At 43.0% G+C, this 15,659-nt stretch overlaps 1 protein-coding gene across 1 annotated transcript; it reads right to left on the bottom strand.

Moving 5' to 3' along the window:
- Window positions 1-662: 662 nt before the first annotated feature.
- LECT2 (leukocyte cell derived chemotaxin 2) lies at window positions 663-4,814 on the bottom strand. The gene is made up of 7 exons (XM_077786757.1): window positions 4,727-4,814; window positions 4,035-4,167; window positions 3,056-3,207; window positions 2,372-2,542; window positions 1,935-2,049; window positions 1,280-1,431; window positions 663-884 (listed from the first exon to the last, which is right to left on the bottom strand). The coding sequence occupies exons 1-7, from the start codon at window positions 4,770-4,772 to the stop codon at window positions 694-696; spliced, it is 960 nt and encodes a 319-aa protein (XP_077642883.1). The 5' UTR covers window positions 4,773-4,814; the 3' UTR covers window positions 663-693.
- Between the last annotated feature and the right edge of the window lie 10,845 nt (window positions 4,815-15,659).

The following is a 15,659-nucleotide window of genomic DNA, read 5'->3' as shown; positions in this document are numbered from 1 at the left end:
CCTGACATGCAGACTATAAAATGGAGTGTGGACAAAGCTTGTGAGTTGATGGGAAGTCCTGGAGTCCTCCTTCTAGCCAACAGAACAATGTTAGTGTATTTATAAACACTGGTGACACAGTTACAGTTCAGGGGGAAACTTAAAAGGCTGCTTCGAATATTATCCCTTTCACACAGGCAGTGTTTCTGTGAAGCCACGAATCACAGAATCACTGAGGTTGGAAAAGACGTTTAAGGTAATCAAATGTGGCTGTTGAATGTCAGCAAGTGTCCAGTTAAATAGGCCTGCATTGATGAATGTTGGGAATTTGGATGAACTGATTTTTTTAGAGTATTTGTTCTTCTCCCTTATCTGAACAAATGAGGCCAGCTGGTGTTCAGGGAAGAAGCTGACAGGAATGCACCTTCTCTGCCACAGGAGGGAGTGAGCACTTCACATTTTAGCTGATTTTCAGACTTTGAGAAAGCTTATAGCTAGTCATTGCTAATTTCCTGATGCTCTGGTAAATGCAAATTCCAACAGAAACTCAAATCTTTTTTTGTTTTGTGTATTTTTGTTTTCTGTTGCCATCCAACAGACACTGCTTTTGTAAGGTTCAAAGTATTGATAGGTGATAGTATGAAGTGTGCATGGGAAGAAAAACAAGTTTTGGATGCTGAGATGGATTTATTTGGAATTTACTGTGTTTCCATTTCAATCTCTTTGCCCTTTCCCCCTTTCAAGATTGCTTGTAGGATCCGAGCGGTCGCAGTTCTCAATGTGAATATGAGATGTGATCCCAGGAAATACTCTTTGCATCGGCAACATTTTCCCAAGGACTTGTCCCTTGGAAATTGCACCACTGTATCTTATGGGATGGATACAGAGTAGTTTCACACAAAACTCTGGTGAAAAAACGAGGGAAAACCTCAGATGACTGATGAAGCATTTGTTCTTCTGTACTACATTTCAGAAATATTAACAATATCTGTCTTGTCTTTTCCACTGAGATAGCAATAGTGGAAATAACAAAATAGCAGAAATACTGTGATCATAAAAATTAGATAGTGGTTGGAGTGATTGACATGGTAGAAGAGGGAAGGCAAGGAGAAGGTGGGGATTCGTGCTGTAGGAAAGGGAAAAGCTTGAAGACATTCTGCAGAAGTCAGTTATTTGCATTGTAGCAGGAGCAAAAAATTCTGTAAGTGGAAGAAAACATGGCTAAACTACTTGGCTAACTGCAAGGTAATGCATCCTATATGAGCTCAAGGCAAATAAATGTTAAAAGACAGCTATTTACCTGGTCCCCTGATCTGGACTCCATCATCAATGGCATTTCCATTGTGGAAGAATTTAATAGGCCCGGAGAGCTGGCCAGAGAAGGGAGCGTACACGGTGGCCCCATCAGCACAGATGACATCCACTGCCCGGTGCTTCCCTTTGCCATTGCGTCTGGAAACAAACACATCTTTATAGAAACCTCTGGTCAGGCCCAGTGCTGCAGAGAGAGGTTAGGCAGCGCATGGTGAGATCTGGAAAAGGGCTGTTAGGACAGAAACAGTCTCAGCAAACCGGCTGAAGGATCTGAAAAGGTGTAGGTGAAGCAATGTCATGTAAGGTGATGACCTGTTGGAGAAAAATGCCTTTCTTCCAGGTCTTTAAATAAAGACCACAGAGTAGTAAAACCATAGAGTCACAGAAAGGTTCATTGTGTGAAGGACATCAAGTCCAACTCTCCGCTTGAGTCATTAGTGTTCCCAACACTAGGTCAGGTCAGGCATGGCTTAGTCTGATAAAAAGCTCCAAGCAGAGAGGTGTTATGAACAACATGGGCAGCCTAAAAGTGTCTCATGTCTAAGCCTTCAAAGCTGTAATTTTTATATGACCTAAACAAAGTTTAATTCTTACTTCAGTGGAAATAGAACAAAACCCCACGTGTTCCAATTATATATTACCTTGGAGCTCCATAGTATCCACAGCCATACTTGTCACAGCCTCTTATCTCATTGGTAGGGTTTCCAGCACACACTGCAGCCCAGCGCCCATCCCGTTGTGGCAATGGTGGAACAGCTTTGAAACACAGGAACACAGCATATCAAAGTTCTAGATTGTTTTATCACTTCCATGTTTGCAACTACTATGTTTAATTTACAGTTAGGTAGGAACATACTGACGTTACATCCCATGCTTCTAGTTGGATTTTTCTCCATAAAATTTGTAATCCTTTAGGAAATGTAAATGTAATGTAGACCTAAGCTAATATTTCTAGATTAGGGTTATTTCACAGAAGAAACATACTTTAAATAAAAATTCAAAAAGAATATCACAGGTCCTAGAGTGCAAATCTAGTCTTGTTCTGAGTTGCGTTTTCTGTTGTTAAGGCTGTTTTTACCAGGTGTTAGCAGATGAGTAGGATCAGAGTGGTCACAGTTCTCAACGTGGATATGAGAAATAATGCCAGGATATACTTTTTGCATTGGCAGCATTTTCCCCAGTCGTTGCCCTCTGTTGATTTGGCCGTGGTACCGGATGGGGTGAATGCAGACGAGCTTCACACAGTAACCTGGGAGAGACAGGAGAGGAAGCAGGGTCAGGAAACATCAGCTGCATCTTCTGCTGGGGTGAGCAAGAAGCATTCTCTGCCAGCCTCTTACTGGAGAGTATTAGAATGAAGCAGAAATGTAGTCAAGGTACCAACAATGGTGAAATCAAAATTACTATATTTGTCAGGGCAAAAAGGAAAAAAGGGTGTTGGAAAATAGAGCCAGGAAAACATCCTCTCAGCAAAACTGAGGATATATTTCCGTTGCTTTATTTTTACCATTTCCTATTTTTTGATTTGGGGTTGTTATTTTCCTGCCACCTGTTTTTCAACTCCTTTCTTCCCTCCTCTCCAAGAAAAGCATAGGAAAGGACTACATCCTGCTGGTGCTGTCTTCCAATATTTCAATGTACTAGAGAGGATGTAAGATTAATCAGCATTGTGCCCGAGTTGAAGAACCACAGAAACCTCACTCAGGTAAATGAAGTGATTACTTGTGCATACCTCACAGCATACCTGCTGTTAATTACTTGCCTTCTCCCATGATTTGGACTCCATCATCAATAGCATTTCCATTATGGAAGAACCGGATGGGTCCCGAGAGCTGCCCGCTGAAGGGAGCGTACACCGTGGCTCCGTCAGAGCAGATGACATCCACACCCATATGCTTTTCTTTGCTACTCTGCCTGGAGGCAGAAATACATAATTAGGGACATCTCTCAAGGTTAATGTTAAGTTTCAATTGGTCACTTAATGCAGGATGATAGCTGGAGCTTGTCTAACAAAAATTTTTTACCTGCAATGAAATTGGACAGAAGTAGCAGGTTTGAAGCATCTTTTTGTTGTTGTTGTTGTAAATTGTTCACATTACTCTGGCCTTCCTCACAGTAGGATGAAATTTCAAATTTAAGCATTTTTTTTATTTTCCTAAGTTCATGGGGTATTTCAAACTGTTAGAGAAAAGTACCATTTTATCCCAAAAAAATCTATACCACGTAAAATAGAATCTTGGCTGGCATTTTCTCACTTAGAAATTGGGAAGCTGCATGATGAAGATGGACACTTTTAGAGCCTGGGGAGAGGAGATGACAAGAAAATGCATTCTACATATAAAAGCATTTTTTTAGAGAAATACAACCTGTTGTTGTATGAGGACCCTACTTAAAGACAGTGATGCTGACAGATTTTTAGTTTGTGTAATTGAATCTACTCGGCTGTTGCTGAGTGTTGGTTAAATTTCTGGAGTATAAGCAACAAGGGTAAATGGCACAAATCCTTGCAATACTTCTGTTTCCTGTACTCTGTGATTCATGAAACACTCCTGCTCCTTCACCCCTGCATCCGTTGTCAGCAGTGGCATCACTGTGCTTCTGTAAGATTGCCGAGGAACATCCCAAAAATCAGTGAGAGGTCCTGCAGACAGCAGTACTCTCTCATTCTGAGTGTCAGCTCTGTGTAACTGTACTTTCTCCTGCCTGAACATTTAACTCAGGGCCCCAGGCAGCCGTGTTACCTGTCGGCGCCGAAATTCCCGCAGCCGTATCGGTCGCAGCCGCGGATGCGGTTGGTGGGGTTCCCGCTGCAGAGCTGAGCCCAGTGCCGGTGCTGCTGTTGGGGCGGGTGTGCGTCCAGCTGCTTGGTGAAAACTTCACATGGAAAAGAGGAAAAACAGGCAAAATTCAGCCATGGTCTGAGTCCAGTGCAACAGAAAGTATTCAGGGACAAAATGGGGTGTTTAAAGTGAAAGACATGAGCTCCAAGGAGTTTGTAATTTCAGAAACCGTAGTATACAACCTGCTGTATAGACTTGATCCATTTTTCCCTGATGTCTTACTGTAAGGTATATAAACCAAAAAGAAAGCAAAGCTATAGATAAAATTGTTTAAAAATAGTTTGTGAAATAAATTATTTTTACTTTCTAATGGTGCTGGGTTAATGGTTGGACTTCATGATCTTAGAGGTTTTTTCAAACCTTAATGATTTTATGATTCTTTCTGAAACCTCCCACTACTTCAATATATGTCTCTTAATGCACACCTAATTCCATATTTTATAATAGTCATAACTGTACATATTACCACCATTCCTCATAAAACTAGAGGGAAAAAACCTCAGCATTATTTATGTTCAAGTGAATGTCAATAATTCATTATTTTCTGCCTAAACCCAGTCAAGCCCAGCTGCATTACAGCAATCTCAACTCACCAGTGGACACCAAGCTGACCAGAGTGACCAGACTGAGACCTGCCATTTTGGGGCCGTGTCACCCGTGTTCTTTGATCCAGTCAAAGACGTTGAACAGCTGCCACCTGAAGTATTTATGTGCTTTTGAAAGCCCAAGTCCGTTGTCTTGGCCAATCAGTCTCAAGCAAAGTATTACGGCTCCAGGCAGGTGGTGTTGCCATATTGGGAACTGTGGTGGCCTGCAGGCTCTGGCAGTTGTTAAAGCTGGTTGGGAAAGATGCATAAAAGAATTGGGCTCTTAGCAGTAAGAGATGGAAATGACCCACATTTCAGGAAACTCTGGTTGAGCTGTTTCTTAACACCTTTTCTTCCCCTTCCTGGAGCAAGGTCACATTTAAGCCAAAAATGGTAGGGACCACAAATGTGGTTCAAAGGATTGAGCTGAAGGGAAAAGGTGGTCAAAGCTCCAGAGTGGATGTCACCAATTTGTCCTTTGCTGCTCATTTCTCCCTGGGTGTTTGTGCCCACCAGAGCTTTGTGACCAAGAACACAGGAAATGTTTGTCGTTAACGAGTATTCACTTATGTAATGAAAAAGAGATGCTTCTGCATTAAAACATTTCTTTTTTCTGGTTGAGCTGATATTGTCATTTATTCCACTTAAATCCATGAAGTCTGTTCACTGAAGCCCTGGGTTTTTAACAGTGCAATACTTATTAAAACATCTTCAAGTTCTGAAACAAATGTTGCAAACCCACGTTGCATGGGTAAAACTGGCCTGAAGTTCAGTAATTCTAGTTTTTAAAGTGATGCCTTTAGTACCTTCTTGGTTTCAGGTATTGTACTATAATAAATTAATTGTACTTTGTGTCTCTGGTAATCCTTCAGTTTGATTTTTCTGCACTACTTACAGAAAAGTGTTAGATTTTCTTTACAGACATGTCTTGGATAATATGAAATTTAAATGAGTCATGGTGCTTTTACAAAAATTATTTGGTATTTCAAGTTACATAAACCTCTGGAAGTCCCACAGATTTTATTCAGAGAAGAAACAGATGTATGTCTGCCCCACTTCTAGTTTGCAAAAGCATCTGTACATTTTGTTTTCTGAAAACCACCATGGAACAAGCAGTTGGAGACAAATTTTTCACTTGTGTTTCCAAGCTTTTCTTTACAGCCAATATTTAATCCCCAAACAATCTTTTAGCCCTCCCTGCGGTTACAACAAGTGGTTTGGCTGGTTTTATCCCTGCTGCTTTCTTCTCCATCCTGCCAGGAAGAACTGCTGGTTTCCACACTCATAACCACCAAACAGATATTTATGTAAAAGTTATATCCCTTCAGTCCAGTTTGGATGGAGCTTTTGTTGTAATTTGCTTCATATAATGGAGTCTTGGCTGATAAATGACACAATGTGCTGGTAAGAGCTCTTAGTGGGCATTCAGGGTTTGGGAATGCTGCTTATCCCTGAACTGAAAGATGGGATGTGTGGCTTTGTATGATCCTTGCCAGAAACAACATTCATTCTTACTCTCCTTCATTTGACACAAGTTCTCTGCAAAGTCTCTCAGCTCTCCTTAACAGCAGGAGTCAGCAGGGGAGGTGGTATGGGTGGTATTTTAAATAAGGATTTCATAGCAGAGAGGTTGTAAAGTGTTTCTGGGCTTGGCTAGCTCAGTACTGGCTGCTGGAAGCTTTTTCCCTGCTGCAATCAAAACCATTTTAAAATAAAGATTTTTTTTTTTTCAGAGGATGCCTGGCCATTCCCATTTGAGGGGTGTCCAGTGGGATTTCTGCAATAATGATCTCTTTCAACTAGATTTTATTTGTGATTTATTTCAGTTTGCAGTGGGAGAATTTTAAATACCTCATTAGATAACTTTAGCCTGGGGCAGACCTGCCTTGAAAACCTGATTTTTATAGACTCCTGTGAACTCACATGCTCCAAATTTTACCAAGGAAAGAATTGCAGAACTTCAATCTGCTCTACAAAGTCTGGTGAAGGAAAGGATTAGTGTAAAGCCAGCCAAGCTGGTAGGCTCGGGAAGGGGAGGTGTTACGGATGCACAGACACTGAAGAAGGTTTTCCTTGAGTCCTGTTTTGCATCCTGGTGCTTTGTAAAATGGCTCTAAGCTGCCTGCTCTTTGCAATTTTTTCCCCATCTCTCCTGAATTCAGGGCTGACTCCAAATTGCTCATAACTGTGTGCATTTATTTTTATTTCTTCTCTGTAAGAGATCCTAACAACATTGTGTCTTGCTCTGGTCTTTCAGAAACACATCAAAATGCCATTGCTACTGCAATATATTCAATGCACGTGTGGTAAAGTACTCCTAATAAAAGAGCTTTTGGGATGTCTCAGTGCCTTCCCCATCTTTCCTGGGGGAGCTGGCAGGAGCAGAGCTCTCACCTGGGGCATGAGGAAGTTCAGAGCTGAAGCTGGAGGGATTCTTGTGCTGGGCTCCAGCTGTTGATTTAGCCGTTGGTGAGTGCAGTTGTGAAAGCCATTAATTGGCCACTTAGCACCCAGTAACAGAAGGATATGGAACAACCCCTGGCATTGCACCCCTGGGAGCTGCAGTTGCACCATTTCCTTCCCTGCAGTGGCAAGGGGGCATGACGATGGAGGGGAGCCAGGTGGGTTGAATTGGGAAATGCTGATTCCTTTCTTTTGCACAGGGTGTGAGGTCTCCATTTTCCCCTTTAGTGTCAGTAGTAACTTAAGTGGCTGTGTAAGAAAACCCTTCAGGGTCTTCTGATGGACTAAGCAATTGCTCAGCAGGAAAATGGGAGTGTTTGGGCTGATATCACTGAATCACAGAATAAGAGACTGGTTTGGTTTGGAAGGGAACTCAAAAACCATCTTGTTCCAACCCCCTGCCATGGGCAGGGACAACTTCCACTATCCCAGGTTGCCCCAAGCTCCATCCAGCCTGGCCTTGGACACTTCCAGGGATGGGGCAGCCACAGCTGCTCTGGGCAGCCTGTGCCAGGGGCTCACTGCCCCCACAGGGAAGAATTGCCTCCCAATCTCCCATCTCACTGGCAGTGGAAGCCATTCTCCTTTGTCCTGCCACTCCGGGCCCTTGTCCAAAGTCCCTCCCCAGCTCTCCTGGAGTCCCTTTAGGGGCTCTCAGGTCTTGTGTTCTGCAGGTGAGCACCCCCAGCTCTCCCAGCTCGGCTGTAGAGCAGAGGGGCTCCAGCCCTCAGAGCATCTCCAGGGCCTCCTCTGGTCTTGCTCCAGCAGCTGCAGGTCCTTCTGCTGTTGAGAACCCCAAGAGGCAGAGAAGGACAGCCTGATGCTGTCCTGAAGACATCCCTCCTTTGCTGTTCAGCCTTTCCAAGATACCCTGATTCTGCTGTATAAATGATGTATTTCAGCAGTGCAAACTAACAGTTACCAGGGCTTTGGGCTGGTACCTGCCACACATGTGTACATAAACCTTGCAAACCTTAGACTAGTCCTCCTAAAATTATTTGTTATCTTAACCTTATCTCTTAATAAATAAAGTTGCATAGTAGAAGAATGGAGTAAGATTTTTGGACGAAAAGACCCCAGAAAACTGAGACATGCCTGGGCAGTGGCAGTGGGGCCTTTGGGCAGAAACATCAGCAAAGCCAGGGCCAAATCAAGAGCCAGAGCAAATCTACCCCCCCAGCAAACCCTGTGGTTTCCTTCCAGCCATGCTGCCTCCCACTTCTGCTGCCCACCAGTGAGGGCTGGTTTCTCCATTGTTTCCTTTACACAGTTGGATTCAACCAACGTCCAAAAATTGATAAAGTTCTCCCTCTTTGCTACCCCTGAAGGGGCTGTTCCCCAGTGAACTGCATAAATGAGTGCTGAGCATTTCATTTCTTGGTCCTTTTACAATCCCACAACTGTAGGGTTGCCAGGTTTGTTGGCAGGTGATTGAAAAGGTAAATCCTCTTCCTGTATCTTACCTTTGGCTTGGTCCTTCTTGGCTAGCACAGTGTTTCATGTGGTAACAAGTCAGTGCTGAGAACTCAACTCCCAGCTGAGCTGTGGACAACAGGTTATTAAAAATCCCTAAAAGCTGTTTCTCTGAAAAATGAATCATATTCTATGTGCTAATCTTCATAAAATGAAATATATTACAAGAATGACTGTAGAAGAGTTTACTCATGCCACTTGCAGTGCAGGCTTTTGTGGTGAAAATCCAGTGGGCAGAACATAAAACAAATTGCACTGGCTAATAATTCCTGATAATAATTGCACTGGCTAATAATTCCAGGTTCTGATGCTTGAAGTGGGAGGAGTTCTGCCCCAGCAATTACCAGCACTGTGCGTAGGGCTGAGGCTGTAGTTCTGGTGGCTATCAGCAGGCTGTGCTCATTGATCAGCAAAGGGCAGGGCTGGGTCTCAGTGTGGAGCAGCTCTCAGGCTGTGGCAGAGCCATTCTTCCCCCTTTTCACTAAGTATGAGCTGAAGACAAAGCTGAAGTTGTGCTACTGCACAATTCTGACTGAAGGCTCCATCTCGAATTTATTTGCCCTTAATAACAAACATAGCTCAGCCTGAGGCAGGCTGGTTTCTGTAGGGTGGACTGAAGAACACAAAATAACTTTCTGCTACTTGTGTTCTATCTCCTGGGGAGGACAAAGCTTTGGCTGAACCCTCCAGAAATCCTTTAGAGCTTGAGGAAATGGAAGGACATAGCTTAGATTTGGGTTGAAACTTCATGCAGTTAGTCTGGGACCTTGTGATACAAGTTTGTAAAACAAAAGGGATAGAAGGAAATGAATCTGTGCAGAACCTGTGCAGAAACAAAGCAAATCTACCCAGCTGAGTTTGCTAGTTCTCTACTCAAAAACCCAATTGTCCCTGTTCCTTCCCCTCACCTTAAACATTTCTAGAACTGTCTATTTTACCAGCTTTTTATTTCCCTCCCAGAGTCAGCTGCACATTGTATTTTTCCTTCCTCCCAGTTAATTTTTAATAGACTGAAAAGATAAAACTGGATTTCCTTATACTGTTTGCCCCAACTGGTCTGTAACCTGAAATAGAAAGAAATATTTATTTGCTCTTCTCTGCTGCTGGGTGGCAGCCTCTGCTAAAACTGTAAGGTTTGATGTAGGAGCATCCCTGTGCTGCTGGAAAAGCTCTGATAAAATAATGGAACCCTGAAAATGCTTGGGAAACCAGTCTGTGGGACACACTGGGAAAGTGCTGAGCTGTGGTCATTAATGTAGAGGTGAAAATGTTACTCTTGGAGGGGCAAAGCTGGGGTGCTGATGGAGGCTCAGAGCCCTGCTCAGTCACAAAAGTCATCTCAGTTCTCATTAGGCTTTGCATGGAGAGGTGGGGGTTTGAGTGGGTTCTTCTCTTTAAATATAAGCTGATAACTGTGTTAGAACATGGAATTTTAAACAAGTGAATCGTAGGTGGGACTCTTTCTTTCATGAGGGCAATCAAATTCCTCATATCAATTTTTAAATATTTGTCAACCTGGATAACACTGGAGACTTCTGAAATATAAGAAAAAGAAGGAGAAGAAGGAAAGGTGTTAGGGTTTTGTTTCACAGCAGATTTTCACAAGTCAATTGCACTGACTTGCCTTCAATGTCTCCTCACTATCTACCTCTGCAGGTGGGGCTGAATATTTATGTGGACATGCTGATTTTTCATTCATAGCAAAATTCAAGTGGTTCCTGGGGAGGGTGAATAAGACACAGCAGGTTCAGCACCTCTCACAGGTGCAGAAATCACCTTTGAGTAGTTAGAAGAATGAAACGTGCTGCCAGGACATACGGAGCCCCCACAGAAGCAGATTCCCTGCTTCCCCAGGGTAGGAGCTGTGCTGGGAAATGCCTGAGCCTGCAGCACTTGCAGAGCACTTTAGCCCCTGACACTCCCAGTAGCATGTTGGCAGCCTTGGCCTGAGGAGCCCTGTCCTGTTAACAAGAGCTTGTTGTCCCAGGAAAGTCTTCAGCTGATTTACTAATGGAAAGAAATGCCTCACTTGGACAAAAAGAAACCTGAGTGTGCCAAGGCAATCCTGAGGCAGGAGTCTGGGGAAAAGGAATGAGTTACTTCATCAGTGTTGTTTTATGGCTTTGGTAATGGGCCCCAGGGAAGATTTGGGTTTCAGCTATATACAGGTTTTTTCTCCCCAGCTGCCTTAAAAAAGCAGAACCTAGCCCAAACTCTATGACAGCACCAAAGAAATTCAAAGCAATTTGTAGTGAGGCAGCCCTTTAATAATGTGATTTTCCATGTTTAAGCACAAAGTGAAATTTCTGGCTTATTAAAGAAATCTTCATTTTGGCTGAAAGAAAGCAGTGAAATCCAAGAGGAATGAGCTGCAGCAGGGCTCAGGCTGCTGAGCACTGAGGATCCATCTCCTCCCACATCCTCTGTCCTGCTGCATCAGCCCCCACCCAAAGAACAGCGATGGGCTGGACACGGTAACAGCTTTAAGGCAGGTGCTGTACCTTACTCTGAGTCTGCTCTTGCTCAGAGAACCACCAGGATTTTGTTCATGGATACTTCTGAGGTGGAACAGCTGCTGAGGCTCACTGGTTTCCACTCTGCTGGAGTGACTATCTGTGCCCAAGCAGTGCCCCACAAGTGGGGGCTGGAGGTTTGACCCTGGTGTGCAGCTCACAGGCTGGGACAGGATCTCTTGAGCTCTGGATATGGAATAACCATACATCCATGGAATAAAACTCCTCAGTCACCCTTTGCATGGGCACCAGGACATTGATTTTCACTCCCTTCTTATGGGGCCACTGCACTCGATGGGCTTGGTGTAAAACATCTTCATTCAGAATCCTGTTAACATGGCAGAGACAGAAGGAGAAATTTCCTCTTATGAAATGGTTTAAAAGCCTGCCAAAATTGTAACATTCAGTAGCAAAATACAAATGACAATAAAATGGTAAGAGATTTTGCAGCAATGCTTCAAGAAGAAGCAAAGTGTTGAAGGGAGAGCTCAGCAGGCACAATTCCCCTTTGGGCTCCGGGAAGAGGAAGGCAAAATTACGTGCTGGCACCGGAGGCCTGACCTAAAAGAGTGCAGGAAATATCTAATGCATTTCCTAAGTAAAAGATCCCAGGCCCTAGGCAGTATTCATTTATTTTGTGAATTGTGTATTCTTTGTGAAGTCAAAGGTGCTTGCATTAAAGACAGAAACATCTCTGGACACGCTCTGTACTGATTTTCAAGTAAAGGGCTTTTAAGAAACCAGGCATGCTGGCAGGAATCAATATGCCTCAGCTGATTCTTGCTTATTCATTCAACATTATTTCTTCAAGAAATTTCTCCACAATCCTTGACCAGCTGATGCTGGGCTGGAGTTGCCTGGTGGAGACCAGATGAGGTGTTTCAGCTCCAGACAACCCCCTGAGATCAGCAAGATCAGAGGGGGCATTGTGCTGGTCCTGTTACCTGAGGGGTTTTAAGCCCCCACTGTCTTCCCACACTCTGCTCTCCCATTTGGATCCCTGAGTGATTTTTTTCCTCAAGAAGAAAAACTCTCTTGGTGTGCTGTTTTCCTGCTTGTCAGATGTCATACATATAGCAGGGAAAATCTATTTGACATTTTGAAAAATGTAAAATTTTGAAATAATATGCTTAGACAGACTATATAGGCAAAAAAAATTATATATAGCAGCTGCTTCTGTGCACTGCTTCCTGTGCTCAGGGCTCAGATAACATTGCACCATCCTAAATTAATTTTGTTAATTACCAATTTTGTTTGAGCTATCAAACAGGAGAAAAGAATGAGTGAATCAACTTTACGTTTCCTCAGAAAATGAGTGGCTTTTTTTTCCTAATTCTTCTAATAAACATCAGGAGGGCTAAATACTCTCAGTTTCTTGTTGCACACTCAGTTTAAAGCAGTGGAGGTGAATGCACAGTGGTGAGAGGCCACAGGGAAACCCACCAGCTTCAACAGCATCCTTCAAGCACAGCAGCAAGGTCACCATGCCTGATGCTCCTCTGGCCCACAGGAGAGCAGCCACACAGCTGGCTTGTGCTTCTGTCCCCATAGAGGGCCACCAGCACTCTGGGCTGCAGAAAAATGTGCTCCAGCTCTTGTGCCACATGGAGAAATTTAGATTAAGAGCTCTATGGAAATCTGGATTTCCTGGCTGCAGATTGGATTTTCTTTTATTAAACTTCTGCCTAGCTGCCACTAGTGTGGAAGAGGAGAAACTGGTGAGGGTCTGCAAGGCCTGGCTCCTGGCACCCCTCCAGGACAATTGTTGGCTTCACTTCGATTTTGGTGAGACGAGTTTTCACATTGAGTGAATTAAACATGGAAAAGACCAAATTACTTGCTGACATTTTGCATTATACCCTGAGATAAAGATCAGGGAGGTAAAGGTGATTCATGAAGGTTTTGGGTGAGCTGTGCAAGAGCAGTGGATGCTTTGCCTGCCTTCTCTCCCCCACCATGCTGCATCTCATGGGGGTTTGGCCTTATTGTGTATATGAACAACATCCCAAGGCTTGGAGCAATGCAGATAACCAACCAATTTCTTCACATTTTGCTTATTCCTAAGTGGATTGGAAGGGTTTTTTAAATTTGCAGAAAAATCCTGGCAGACAGGTGGCAGTGATTGGCAATTACTGAGTTTTGCATCGGTGGCAGGAGTGTGGGAGAGATAAAGCAGGACAAGGGCAGCAAAGGGCAGGGGTTATGTGGGGGGAAAGTGAAGGAGCCCCACTGGAAGGAGATGGGGAATTGTGTGGGACTGAGGCAGGATGGGCTTGTCCTCATCTCAAATTGTGCTGGAAGCCACTGAGCAAAGGGGAAGGTGTGTGTGAGGCACAGGCAATTCTTCAGCTGTGGCTGCAGAGCCTACAGAGTGTGTCTGAATGGGGAGAAAATCACAAGAAACCCCAAACCCTGCAGCTCTGTAGGCTTTGCAGGTCCCCCTGTGGGGCAGGAATTCCCACTGCTCTGTATTTGGGGGCTGCACCATGGAGGATGGGTGCCTTGCTTGCAAAAGGATAAATAAGTAGCAAAATGGTGAACTGCTTATGTGCAAGTAAGCACCACAGAGCAATCAAATTAAATGTAATTCAAGTAAGATTAAATTTAAAAGACAATGGCATTAAATTCTAGCTCTCAAACTCATAAAACTCTCTAAAAGCAATTTCCAAAATCGTAACCATGCTGAGATCTAATAAAGTTTTCACTGAAGAGGAAGTGCTTGACTCATTCTGTCACTTAGCAATAGGAGAGTTATTTTCCCCTGTTGTGGAAGGGATGCAAGTAGTTATAATAGTTTCCTTTCTGTTTTACCAAGTACCAAGGCATGACTAAAGTGGTTGGCAATGCTCTAAGGGATGTGAATCCACAACTTATGCTAAAAATGCTCTTTTGGTAAGACAGGTGTCTGAAAACTCACAGCCTGTTCTGGCCTTTGACCCATCAGACTAGATCCTTCTTGCTTTTTTCCATCCAGCAGTCAATACAGCCTGACAGAGCTCAATGTGCTTAAACAGAGACCCAAACAGAGCGAAATCCATGGGTATGGGTAGATGGCAGTGAGGGATAGAGGGTGATTTGCGTTCCTGAATGTCAGGTTTTGGAAATATCCAGGTTTTGCAAGATTCTAGTTTAATTTCTTACAGGAGATAAGCCCTGGGGCACAGCACTGCAGATGCCTATTAGCAATGTCTTATTTTTCCTCAATTTTTTTTTCTTGCTGGTGATAAATGCCACATGAACCATATGAGATGACAAGCTGCAATCCCATGTGCCAGCACACTTTTCCTCTGAGTTGTTTCACTTCTATTTCCTAGATGCTCCAGACTGCATAAAAGAGGGCCTGAATTAGTGTAAAAGAAGAAAAAAAAGCTGTTTTATGGAGATAATAACTTATTGTTTATTGATTCTGTTGGTTATTCTTATAAAAATAATAATTTGGATGAACTAGAGGGGCATTCTAGAGGACACTGTGATGTCCAAAGGCAGCTTTTGCCTTCCCTTCTCTGATAACATTTTGGGCCTTCAAAAAAATAGGACATCACTGAACATCAAAAAGCCTTTTAAAAATTATTTTTTCAAAGGAAATATTGTTGTTAGCATGTAATGGATTCCTGAAATGCAGCATCCAGCTTGTGTAATGGGCTCCGAGGGAAAGGATGGTAATGAAACCAAATTTAACTAATGAGTGTAATTTAGAAAGAGACTTCACTGCAGCATTTCAGAGGAAATAGTTTAGAAACATTCTGCCCGTGGAGAAGAAGGGGTTTGTGGTCCTTCAAGAAGCCTTGCTTCAATCTGCAGAAACACATGGTGGTTTTTTATTAGTCAATGTGAGCAACGGGCATTGCTGTGTGCAATCCTGGCATTGCAATTGTCCCCCAGTGCTGCCCTGGCTGGGGGACAGCTGCCTCTGCCTGTCCCACCAGATGCCCAGGCAAGGACATCTCTGTCAGTGCCTCCCTGCACCACATTGATTATTTATCCTCTATCATTTAAAATCCTGCCCTTTTCTGTGCACAGCTGGCTGTTGGTTCTTGCAGCGAGGCAAAGTAAAAATTTAACAGAGTAAAAACCATTTAAATTTAAGTAAAATGTGCCACCTTAAGATTACTAGATATGCTGTTAAATCTAGTAACTGCAACCCTAGCATAACTATCCCAGCTACAAAAAAAAAAATTACACATTTCCACACTAAAAGATAAAAAATAAAAAAGACTCCTCAAACCTTAAAACAAACAGGGCAGAATAACCCAAGAGTTCTTTCTGTACTTTCTGACAAAAACTAAGTACAAGTGTAACTAGCTATAAGTATAATATAAAATCAACAAAATGAATATACATTAACCTATTATAAAATTCTATGTATATAAAAATTAATAAGGGTAATAAAAACCCCAAAATTTCTCAAAAATACACATCCATTAAAAAACAGTAAGTTCCAACATACGTGCACAGCACTATAAATAAACTTAGCGTTCCCTACAAATATT

The sequence above is a fragment of the Lonchura striata genome, chromosome 15 (assembly GCF_046129695.1).
Source record: "Lonchura striata isolate bLonStr1 chromosome 15, bLonStr1.mat, whole genome shotgun sequence".
Lineage (NCBI taxonomy): Eukaryota > Metazoa > Chordata > Aves > Passeriformes > Estrildidae > Lonchura > Lonchura striata.
The sequence above is the reverse complement of the archived record's forward strand: the minus strand, read 5'-3'. Positions and strand labels throughout refer to the sequence as shown.